This window comes from Polyodon spathula, chromosome 16 (assembly GCF_017654505.1).
Source record: "Polyodon spathula isolate WHYD16114869_AA chromosome 16, ASM1765450v1, whole genome shotgun sequence".
NCBI classification, from domain to species: Eukaryota; Metazoa; Chordata; class Actinopteri; order Acipenseriformes; family Polyodontidae; genus Polyodon; species Polyodon spathula.
Genome location: NC_054549.1, coordinates 20,519,435 through 20,532,525, shown reverse-complemented (window position 1 = coordinate 20,532,525; position 13,091 = coordinate 20,519,435). Strand labels below are relative to the sequence as shown.

General features: G+C 42.6%; 1 protein-coding gene across 1 annotated transcript; it reads left to right on the top strand.

The window, feature by feature from the left end:
• The first annotated feature begins 1,583 nt into the window (after positions 1 to 1,583).
• Positions 1,584 to 2,660, top strand: tmem187 (transmembrane protein 187). The gene has a single exon (XM_041272786.1). The coding sequence runs from the start codon at positions 1,758 to 1,760 to the stop codon at positions 2,520 to 2,522; it is 765 nt and encodes a 254-aa protein (XP_041128720.1). The 5' UTR covers positions 1,584 to 1,757; the 3' UTR covers positions 2,523 to 2,660.
• The last annotated feature ends 10,431 nt before the right edge of the window (positions 2,661 to 13,091 follow it).

Sequence of the window (13,091 nt, the reverse complement as noted above, 5' to 3'; positions counted from 1 at the left end):
GTAGCAGGGGACTCGGTTTGCAGGTTTGCGGCGAAAGCGACTTCATTCATGACTCTCTGGGAGCCGCCATCTTCCTGACAACCAAACAACAAGCCCGCTCTCCAAGCCCTCAACAGAAATGGCGGGCGGGCGGGCGGAGTTTAAAACAATTTAAAAAACAAACCCAATAAACAGCGGGACACGGTTTATAAAAACCGTTTAAAAAACAAACCCAATAAACAGCTGGACGCGGTTTTATATAAACCGTTAAAAAAAATAAATAAACAGCAGGACGCGTTTTATATAAACCGTTTAAATTCGCTCCGTCCAAGCCCCCCCCCAACCCACCAATAAACATCGCAGGACGCGGTTTTATATAACAACAGTTCACCCACCAAATCGTTTTATAACAACCCGTTTTTCCTGTTTGGGTCTACAACCGTTTCCCCCGCGGGTATTTTTACACTTCACATCTTTGAAGGGGTGACTATTATTATTATTATTATTAAGTGATTAATGATATATATTTTTTTATCAGCCGGCTTAAAGCGCCGCCCGCCCTCAACCAAGATGGCGACGGTCGATTTAGTAAACACGGCGATGGGGAGGAAGGCGCGCCTCGCCAGATAATCAATACAAATATAAATATAATTATAATTAGGTGTCGGAATGTTTTATTTCCCGTGTTTTGTGGTGTTTTTTTTGCTTTGGGAAGTAGTTTCACGCCTCTCTGGAAGCCGCTGTCTTCGTCCCAAGCCCGCCTCTGCCCTCGTTTCTAGTGACGGGGGAAATGGCGCCGCTACGGCGGGGCAGGAGGAGAGCGCGGGGCTTTATCCACTGTTGTGTGTTTTAATTAATGTTATTTATTCTCAAAGCAGTGCGAGAATAATAATAATAATAAATGCAGCGTCGGGATGTTTCTGGCCGCAGTTGTCTAAGTGGAACAAAATCACTAAGAGCTGAGCTGCCAACAAATAATATAAAAAGGGGGGGGGTATTTAGTTATTACATATTATTAAAACAGATTGTTATAACCGCAATCATGGTACCGGTAAATCACATTTATTTTCCCCTGGACCCCAGGGTGTAGCAACGATTAGCTAAACTTTTTGTTGTTTATATTGTATATATATATATATATATATAGATATAATATATATATATATATATATTTATCAAGATTACCCAGATGAATTTATCAATGTTATGAAGTTCCATCATCTCATTCGTTTTAAGCTTTTTAGGCAAACGCTCAGTTAAATGAATTATTCATGTTGTGATTAATTTCTTCAGTGCTTGATGAATCCTAAACAAGCACAGCCTATAAGTATCTCTCTTATAAAAATTAGCCCATTTTTTTCTTTCAATTCTCTGTATGTTCCGCTTTTCAAACACACGAATTTGTTTTTCAACGCAAAATCAGCATTTTATTATTCATTTTACGATTCATTGTATTATTCATTGTATTACTCATTTTATCAGGCCTGTGTTTGTTTTTTCATTTTGTGAGGGGCAGGGAGAGGGGGCGTGTCCTGGAACCCAACCCCCCCTCCCACAGTCAGCCAATCGCAGCTCCTATCCCAATCCAAGCCCCGCCTATCGGGGCGGGGACACGCTAACCCACGAAGACGCTTGTGTTGTTTTTTTTTTAATTGGTTGGAGTTCAACAACAAAGGGGAGTTTGTTTTTGTAGTTGGTGTCTGCAAAAAAATAAAATACAAATACAAATAACGAACTCAAAAATTACATTGTATGTCGGGACTGTCGCAGTGATCGCAATGAAGACCGCGCTGTTGCACGTCGCGTTGTCCTGCAGCCTCTGCGTTGCAATAGCGACGAGCGGGTTTTTTGACAGCGTGCTGGTGGATCTCGGATACGAACATTACGCGGAGAGGCCGGTGAGCCTGCTCCCTGCGTGTCTCGCTATGCCCTTCAATTCCCTGGTCAATCTGGGCTATGTGCTGCTGGGGGTTTACTGGCTGCGCAGAGGCACAGAGAATGCGGGAAGAGGAGCCTATTTCAAAGACGTTTTCGCACTGATGGCTTTGGTTTACGGTCCCATACAGTGGCTTCGCATTGCCACGCAGGCTCGCCGGCTGGCCGTGCTGGATCAGTGGTTCACGCTGCCGATTTTCGCTTGGGTTCCGATTTGGTGCCACTACATCGCCGGCGGGTGGAGCCCCCGTCACGTCCTGGTCGTGGAAGCCGCCTCTCTCTGCAGTTACGGGCTGGCACTGTCCCACGACCTCGGGTTCGAGTTGGCACTGGGCTGTCACGTCGCCTTGGCCGTGACCCAGGGGCTCAGAATCCAGCGGCGGTTCGGAGACAGCCAGTCCCTGGCGTGTTTGGCTGGGGCGGTTCTGTCCTGCGTGGGTTTCGTGGTTTTAAAGTTGCTGGATCACCGTCTGGCCGAGCAGTTGTGGATCTTCCGCCACCTGAGCGGACATTTCTGCTCCAAAGTGTGTGACGTTTTGCAATTTCATTTTAGTTTTCTTTTTTTGTGGCGCTTGACGGGGCGAGAGAAGCAAGGGCGCTCAGAATAAACGGCATTTCTGCTAAATAAATAACATGCTGTAATACCCCTGAACAGATAGCCTGTCTCCCCTTTAAATAACACTATGTAACACAATTTTTGTTCCTGGGTAGTAAGTGTTATTTCCTAATTGCTATGCCTCAAAAGTATAGAAAATGGCTATTATTCCCCACAAACTTTGATTTTGTGACCAGGAAACTGATATTTCAAAATATCACTATTTCCAATGGGAAAACGGGCAAATGTGTGTCTTTTCGTTCAAAGTAATACAAAAATGACTACAAAAGATTTAGAAGTGTGTAGTTTTGAGATTTACGATTATACTGTAAATACAGTATAATCCTAAATCTCGAAAAACTACTCACTTCTAAATCTTTTGTAGTCATTTTTGTATTACTTTAGTATAAATACATGTTAATTTGGATTCATATGTTGTTTTTTTCTGACTTTATGTGAACGAAAAGACACACATGTGCCCGTTTTCCCATTGGAAATAGTGATATTTTGAAATATCACTGTCCTGGTCACAAAAGCAAAGTTTGTGGAGAATAATAGGAATTTTCTACACTTTTGAGGCATAAGCAATTAGGAAATAACACTTACTACCCAGGAACAAAAAAATAAAATAAAAATTGTTACACGGTGTAATAACAAAGAACCTAATTATGTTATTGAGGAGGTAGAACGTTAACCTGAAATGTTCTCCTTTTTGAAGAGAAAGACAATTGTATGTACAAAAAAATATACAATAAAATACAAATTTAACAAGGTTTTAAGCAGTGATTGGTTTTGTGTTGTTGTTGGTTTGTAACACATAGAAAACATGGCCCTATCGTTTATTATTATTATTATTATTATTATTATTATTATTATAATAATAATAATAATAATAATAATAATAATAATAATAATAATAATAATCAATATCTAGGTCGCTGTTCAGGTAAAAGTACCCTTAAGAATTTAATTGTAATTCACAGCCGCAGTCAAAGCGCGCCCTGTTGTGGATAGAATGAGACTTTGCAGGCAGCAGCGTTCACACAGCATTGCCATGTTCATACAGGCAGCAGCGTTCACACAGCATTGCCATGTTCGTACAGGCAGCAGCGTTCACACAGCATTGCCATGTTCGTACAGGCAGCAGCGTTCACACAGCATTGCCATGTTCGTACAGGCAGCAGCGTTCACACAGCATTGCCATGTTCGTACAGGCAGCAGCGTTCACACAGCATTGCCATGTTCGTACAGGCAGCAGCGTTCACACAGCATTGCCATGTTCGTACAGGCAGCAGCGTTCACACAGCATTGCCATGTTCGTACAGGCAGCAGCGTTCACACAGCATTGCCATGTTCGTACAGGCAGCAGCGTTCACACAGCATTGCCATGTTCGTACAGGCAGCAGCGTTCACACAGCATTGCCATGTTCGTACAGGCAGCAGCGTTCACACAGCATTGCCATGTTCGTACAGGCAGCAGCGTTCACACAGCATTGCCATGTTCGTACAGGCAGCAGCGTTCACACAGCATTGCCATGTTCGTACAGGCAGCAGCGTTCACACAGCATTGCCATGTTCGTACAGGCAGCAGCGTTCACACAGCATTGCCATGTTCGTACAGGCAGCAGCGTTCACACAGCATTGCCATGTTCGTACAGGCAGCAGCGTTCACACAGCATTGCCATGTTCGTACAGGCAGCAGCGTTCACACAGCATTGCCATGTTCGTACAGGCAGCAGCGTTCACACAGCATTGCCATGTTCGTACAGGCAGCAGCGTTCACACAGCATTGCCATGTTCGTACAGGCAGCAGCGTTCACACAGCATTGCCATGTTCGTACAGGCAGCAGCGTTCACACAGCATTGCCATGTTCGTACAGGCAGCAGCGTTCACACAGCATTGCCATGTTCGTACAGGCAGCAGCGTTCACACAGCATTGCCATGTTCGTACAGGCAGCAGCGTTCACACAGCATTGCCATGTTCGTACAGGCAGCAGCGTTCACACAGCATTGCCATGTTCGTACAGGCAGCAGCGTTCACACAGCATTGCCATGTTCGTACAGGCAGCAGCGTTCACACAGCATTGCCATGTTCGTACAGGCAGCAGCGTTCACACAGCATTGCCATGTTCGTACAGGCAGCAGCGTTCACACAGCATTGCCATGTTCGTACAGGCAGCAGCGTTCACACAGCATTGCCATGTTCGTACAGGCAGCAGCGTTCACACAGCATTGCCATGTTCGTACAGGCAGCAGCGTTCACACAGCATTGCCATGTTCGTACAGGCAGCAGCGTTCACACAGCATTGCCATGTTCGTACAGGCAGCAGCGTTCACACAGCATTGCCATGTTCGTACAGGCAGCAGCGTTCACACAGCATTGCCATGTTCGTACAGGCAGCAGCGTTCACACAGCATTGCCATGTTCGTACAGGCAGCAGCGTTCACACAGCATTGCCATGTTCGTACAGGCAGCAGCGTTCACACAGCATTGCCATGTTCGTACAGGCAGCAGCGTTCACACAGCATTGCCATGTTCATACAGGCAGCAGCGTTCACACAGCATTGCCATGTTCGTACAGGCAGCAGCGTTCACACAGCATTGCCATGTTCGTTCAGTCAGCAGCGTTCACACAGCATTGCCATGTTCATACAGGCAGCAGCGTTCACACAGCATTGCCATGTTCGTACAGGCAGCAGCGTTCACACAGCATTGCCATGTTCGTTCAGTCAGCAGCGTTCACACAGCATTGCCATGTTCATACAGGCAGCAGCGTTCACACAGCATTGCCATGTTCATACAGGCAGCAGCGTTCACACAGCATTGCCATGTTCGTACAGGCAGCTGCTTTTTCAATGACATTTAAACAGAACCCTGCTTAGAAACTCTTACCAAGTACGCCAGGGTGTCTCTGCTGACTGCACGGGAATATACAGAAATACTCAATTAATCTTCCAATTCAGTCCCAAAACGTTTCGATTTGAAGTCATTTTTCAGTTAGTCTACAGACAGTAAGCGGACTGCGAAATAAAGTCTGCTATGTTGTCCTGGAAAACTCGTAAACAAGCGTCCAACAACCTTCAGCTGATAACAAACACCTTTATGCAGCAAAGGCAGCATTTTGAATTCCATAGACAGAACTAAAACGCGGATTCATTCACCTACCTCAGGCTGTGCTCCGCGTCAGCCTTCATTTCTGCAAGCGCTACAAAACTTTCCGTGCCTGAATCCCTCCCTGCAATTTGCGATCCTGGAGGAACCATCTCCAGTGTAACGAGTGCTTGCGTGTGCGCGACACACCCGCTGCTGCGATCACCCCGTCCATGTCGCGCGGTGCTTGCAAAGCAGCTCCACAAGAGCGCGACTCCACGTGCGAGCCACCAGCTGGCAGCCCAACAGCCATCCTGCGAGAGCGCCGACCAATCAGAGTCGTGCCGCCGGCTCTCTGCCTCGCTCTCGCTGTTTCTCATCTCTCATAACGCTGGTAGATCGGACGGGGGGAGGGTTGAGTCAGCTCTCTCCCTACTTATATATATAGCTATAGATAGATATGTGTGTGTGTGTTTTTATTTTTAAATCATTTAAAATACAAAGTAGTTGGCGGTTTATGTGTTTTGAACTTGTATTGTTGCCTGCCTTTCAGACATTTGTTGTAGACGGTCGTTTTTGTTGGAGTTTGGCTGTCAAAGACGGTGTTTACAAAAAGCTTTTACGCCACTAGATATTTAATAAAAATTATAAATTAAAATATATTCAAAAATAAAACGTGAGACCGTGCTTATTAAAGTCACGGGGTTGAATCAATACAAGTTAGACATTTCCTTCTAGTCATCTAAAACGAGCAAGTGCTTTTTTTTTTTTTTTTTTGTTCTTTGGGGTTTTTTTTCATAATAATAAAAATACAAAATTTAAAACTTAATTAAAAAAGGTTTTTGAAAATGTATAAATATTTTTTTTCTGTTTGTTTATTACTAGTCTTGTTTTCATTCCAATATAAACCTGCATCAGTTCATTCTGTAATAATTTCAATTTGGATATATATATATATATATATATATATATATATATATATATATATATATATATATATATATAAAATTTAATTTTTTTTTAAATGGACAACGCAGATTATTTCTTACACAGATCATCTTCTAAGTGTCAGTGCCATCTAGAGCACAGTAGTATATTGCCAGCAAAACAAACCGAAACTTGATCCAGAGTCACTAGAATAGTGTTGGCTGCTTTTTCTTTTTTCACGTCATGAGGTGCCTGTCCGAGTTCCACAAATATTTAGCAATGTAAAAAAAAAAAAAAATAGTTTTCCTTTTTTTTTTTGCTTTCCCTTTGATTTCTTCAAAAACTGGAAACTCACCTGTCAACAAAACAGGATCGCGGCCCCACAGGAATCTTCTTATCAGCGCTTCCTGCGATAGCGCGGCCTCGCTGTCACTGCTCTACTCACTTTGTTTTCTAGGAACTGAACAAAAGAATTCCAGTCTGGCAAAAACACTGTGATAATTGTAACACATTTTTTATTTATTTTTTGTTCCTGGGTAGTAAGTGTTATTTCCTAATTGCTTATGCCTCAAAAGTATAGAAAATGGCTATTATTCCCCACAAACTTTGCTTTTGTGACCAGGACAGTGATATTTCAAAATATCACTATTTCCAATAGGAAAACGGGCAAATGTGTGTCTTTTCGTTCACATAAAGTCATGAAAAACCAAAATATGAATTCAAATTAACATGTATTTATACTAAAGAAATACAAAAATGACTACAAAAGATTTAGAAGAGTAGTTTTTTCGAGATTTATGATTATACTGTATTTAGAGTATAATCGTAAATCTCGAAAAACTACTCACTCACTCACTTCAGTTAAGAGTTTAGTTAAGTAATTGAGATCTCGGTGGGATTGAAAACCAGCAGCCACAGGGGGTCCCCAGGACCGGGGTGGGCAACCACTGCCTATTTCTGAACAAACGTGTGTGTGTGTGTGCGTGTGCGTGTGCGTGTGTCAGTGTGCGTGTCAGTGTTTGTGTGTGTCAGTGTGTGCGTGTGTGTGTTTTATCTTTATTTGGTTTTCTATGTGAAATTCCAATCCGAATCTCTGGGCTACAGAAGCGCGGGGTCGCACTTTATCATTAGCAGCTAAGCAGAGGAGGAATGTTAAATAATATTGAATGTTTAGAATGTGAAATTCCAGCCAGCTGTGTAAACACGGTTTTGTGTCTGCGATGGTCAAAACACACGCACACACACGCACACACACACATACACACAACCTGTATAAAAGCACAGCAGACTCCAGCATTTGAAGGAAAACAGTTCTACTGTGGAGGGAATTGATGCTGAAAGACCCACCGGTCCTCTACAGACTTCCAAGTAAGAAACAACTTCTGTTATTATTATTATTATTATTATTATTATTATTATTATTATTGCAATGTTGCTGAGGCTTGGTTACTTCCAAAGTAAGGCTAGCTTAAGGATTAGTTTACTCTGGTTTGTTTTTTAATATGCTTTCCTGTACCTCTCTGTGCTTTACAGTGCTTCCCTATGCTTTACCAGACCTCTCTGTGCTTTACAATGCTTCCCTATGCTTTACCAGACCTCTCTGTGCTTTACATTGCTTCCCTATGCTTTACGAGACCTCTCTGTGCTTTACAATGCTTCCCTATGCTTTACCAGACCTCTCTGTGCTTCACAATGCTTCCCTATGCTAGATAATTAATATGTATAATTCCATTTTGAAATCCTTGTGCAGCTCTGGCTAAACCATGAATCTGAAGGTGGCTCTTCTGATGGGTGTCGCCACCACATTCCTGCTCCTATTGGCTGGCCATATCGAGGCTGGCGTGACCTTTCACCCCCCGTTGAAAAACAAACCTGAGGCACCTAAAAAGGTAACACCTGTCTGAACGGGGGGTTCCTTATAAAGTGGCCAGGGGGTGGGGGGGTTCCCTATAAAGTGGCCAGCCCTTTCCTATGTGCGGGTGTCCGATTATCTCTAATGGTCTCGGTCACAGAGAGAGGGTTACACAGTGCTGTTACTTTGGCGTGCTTTTTGCTTCGTTTGCTTGCGTGTGTAAACTTCATAGCTCTGCAGTTCTGCACTGGGTTAATTAATCTGATTAAGATTTTCCTCATTGTTTTTCTTAGAAGCCCAACCCCAAACGAAACACTGACTCTGTCCTGGATGCAGTACCGGAGATATCCACCGGTGGCTTTTTCATTAAGCAGGTCTGTACCTTGATTATCACTGGCCTCCCCATGGATGGCACAGTGGCACGCACTGCTGCCTCACAGTGTGGTGAAATAACACATTTTTGAATTTCACCTGGGTTCAATTCCAGTCTAGGGGTCTGTCTGTGTGGAGTTTGCATGTTCTCCCTGTGTCTGCATGGGTTTCCTCCCACAGTGCAAAGACATGCTGTTCAGGTTGATTGGTCACTCTAAATTGCCCTGTGTGTGTGGTGTCCTGTGTCTACAGGGTTAGGCTCCAGCTCACCATGACCCTGTAAAGGATGAAGTGATAATGGATGGATGGCCTCCCCATTGTTTTTGCATCTCACTGTTTGAATTTTGTCAGGATCCCAACCCGGACGTGCAGAGAGGACTCAGGTGTCAACAATCCAGAGCAGGAATTCTGCGCAGCAGGCTGGAGGAACTCTTTGAAGGATTCCCCGCTGGTGAGTGTTCAATCAATCAATCTATATTTTATACAGTGCCTTTCATAGTGGAGCACCATCACAAAGCTCTTTACAAGATGCAGTAACAACAAGAAAATCCATAATACTTCAAATACAGAGAAATGCAGAATACATTATATACAGTAAAAAACACACAATGCATAATACATTAAATACAGTGGAAAGAGCAGAACACATGATAGCAGCATAATACATGAAATAGTGCATTAAATACAGTGGAAAGAGCAGAATACATGATAGCAGCATAATACAATAGTTGGTAGCAGATATCAGGCTTAAAGAGCACGGACAGCAAGAGAGAACAGGCGGGTCTGGAGAGTGGATTTGAAGCGAGCGACGGTGGGAGCGTCACGCATCAAAGCTGGGAGAGAGTTCCAGAGAGTCGGGGCCATGAAGCTAAACGAGCATTCTCCAAGTGTGGTGCACTTTCGCTTGTTGACTGAGTCTCGCTCACCTGCAGCTCTTACTGTACTGTAGAGTCAAGCACTGGGGAGGTCATTATATTACAGACATCATGGTAGAGTCAAGCACCAGGGGTCACTATATTAGACATCATGGTAGAGTCAAGCACTGGGAGTCATTATAGTACAGCCATCATGGTAGAGTCAAGCACTGGGAGTCATTATATTACAGCCATCATGGTAGAGTCAAGCACTGGGAGTCATTATATTACAGCCATCATGGTAGAGTCAAGAACTGGGAGTCATTATATTAGACATCATGGTAGAGTCAAGCACTGGGAGTCATTATATTAGACATCATGGTAGAGTCAAGCACTGGGAGTCATTATAGTACAGCCATCATGGTAGAGTCAAGCACTCGGAGTCATTATAGTACAGCCATCACGGTAGAGTCAAGCACTGGGGGTCATTATATGGATAAGTAGACTCAATTCCACAATGTCTGGAGATTTTTCAATAGAACAGCAGAGGGTTACATCGTTAGCCATGCAGTAAATGACATCACAGACACACTGATAGATTTCAATACAAATAAGCGAGTCCAGTTTCCACCACACCATCAAAAGCCCTCAAGTATCTCATCTGTTTTCAAACACGCTTTCCCTGTGACAGTGTTAAACAGACCGAAACGCTGAGAGAAGTCGCCTCTTTTGAGCTAAAACTATATATAGTGTGTGTGTGTGTCTATCTATCTATCCATCTATCTATATATAGGAACTCAACACAAGTGTATAAATAACTCCAGTAACCGTTATTTATTTGGTCTTGCAGGAAACGGAGACTAGCTGGGAAAACAAACTCCCCCCTCCATGTCTCTTTCAACTTGGAAACACGTTTGCTCACTCAGAGATTCAAATAAAGCGTTCAGGTGAATGTGTCACAGGGCTGTGTCTGTTTTGCTGTGTGGGAGACGCTGTCCCCTTACCCCTCCACTTTGAATGAAATGCCAACCCAGGCTTTCAAATCCAGTTCCCTTCACTGTTACTACTAGCAGCAGCATTATCACTGGTCCCTTTTGAAGGGGCTGATCCAGTCATGGTTGCACTGGGAGTTTAATAATCAGACACACCTGAGCTTGTTACCTAGACACACTGGGGTTCATCGAGCTGGTAGTAAAACCTGGACTGGGTGACACTGCTGTGCATCAGGAGTCTTATTGCCATCCCAGAGTTGCCATGACAGAGGTCAGGGGTTCCGTACGCTGCTCCTACCTACTGCAGTATGACTCGCTAACAATCAGCTATAAAAGGAGGGAAGGAAAAAATAAAACATTAACAAAATTGAAAAAGTTAAAACCTTTATTTTTTTGTAATGACATTTCATTTCTGTGGATGCAGACTTTGTTATTCCAGACATTACAATGCTCACAAACCCATTTTCCCTGTGAATAGTTCTAATTATAGTATCTGTAGTGAATGCATTATTACCAGAATTATTAATATTATTAATATTATTATTTACAAAGAGAACTTTCTTGTGCAGTTGGAAAGGAGTACAAAAGACAAGATAATTTAGAAAATGGACAAAACCAATGAAATTAAAATACAAAAAATAAAACACGAGTCCCTGATTACCAATGTGTTTGCTGATTTAACATGTTTAAACCCCCCCCCATTTACAGCTATGGTAAATATTTTGCTTTGGAAAATACGACATTTGGAAATCTCACATGAAATACTACTGTACCAGTCGGCTACTGTGCTTCCATAAGACTTGTGATGTGATTTTGTAGTTTCTTTGATTGCATGATGTTAAATAAAATATCTAAATTATGTTCATAAACACAGACTCTCTCTCTCTCTCTATATATATATCAGGTATATAAATGGTGGACATTGATGAATGTTTCTCTTTTTAATCACTCGATCGTTCATCCTTGCCCACGACACGCTGGAGTGACTGAAGCTCTTAATCACCTAATTAGTGAGACAGTTGATTGGACGCTGGATACGGAGTAATTTCAGCTGCTGAATTGCAAGCTTGAATAAAAGCAATAAAGAAAATCACAGAACAAAAAACACAATATGCCACATAAGAACATAAGAAAGTTTACAAACGAGAGGAGGCCATTCGGCCCATCTTGCTCCTTTGGTTGTTAGTAGCTTATTGATCCCAAAATCTCATCAAGCAGCTTATTGAAGGATCCCAGGTTGTCAGCTTCAACAACATTACTGGGGAGTTGATTCCAGACCCTCACAATTCTCTGTGTAAAAAAGTGCCTCCTATTTTCTGTTCTGAATGCCCCTTTGTCTAAACTCCATTTGTGACCCCTGGTCCTTGTTTCTTTTTTTAGGCTGAAAAAGTCCCTTGGGTCGACACTGTCAATACCTTTTAGAATTTTGAATGCTTGAATTAGGTCGCCTATCAAGAGAGCAGCGCCTTCGTGCGATCGGCATGTTGGAGGCTGGACTGGGGCACCGCACTGTGGCTCACAGTCTTGGGCGCTCACAGCCAGCGATTTAAAACCTGGCGAGACGGTATAACCAGACCCACTCTGTCAATGACAGAACCGGGAAGAGACCAAGAGTCACAACCCCTGCCCGAGATGGACAGATCATTCTGCAGCATCTTTGTGATGTCCATTGATAATCAGCAAAATAAAAAGTCACTGCGCCTCTTCCGAAACAGAGCTCGTCATTTTTCAATCGCAGCTAGTGAATTTTATCAAAATATAAGTGACACTTTACTTTTGATGCTCAGTATATATTTATTATACAGGCTGGTTTAAAAACCATCTGCTGCTGCTGACACTGGGGGGGGGGGATAGGGAGGCATTTCAAATTACCTCTTGTCTCTTGCATCACCTAGAATTTTAGTATTGAGACATAATTTAAAAAAAAAATCTATAACATTTATATATAATTGAACATAACTTCACTATTTTATTTAACGTCATGTAATTAAAAGTAACTACAAAATGATAATCACAAAAAAACAGTGTCTACCAGAAGCCACAACAGTAGTCCAGCGAGTATTTCATGTGAAATTTCGAAATGTCACATTATCCGGCAGTTTTTCGTTAAGTATCTGGAAAACTCCAAAGCATTGATGTGGAATTCAATATGTTAACAAGGGAACATTATTCAGCAGCTTTCATTGGACTCTATGAAGCTGAGTGAGTTCATTCTATGGAGCGGTGATGCTGACACGTTCAATAACTTGTGAAAACAGTACCTGGAGTTACAGCCTTCCAGATATCTGATTGACGGCTCTACTGGTATACTAATAATACATAAATAAAGCTTAATTTTACGACTCTAAATGTAAAAGTAATAATAAAGATGTCTGATGCTCTTGTCATGAAGTTTCTTCCAGCGTTCTGAAAAGGTACCACTGTCGAGTGTATGATACACAAGGCATGGATACTGCAGGAATTTAAAAAGACAGCTGTTTCATCTTGAGCCTT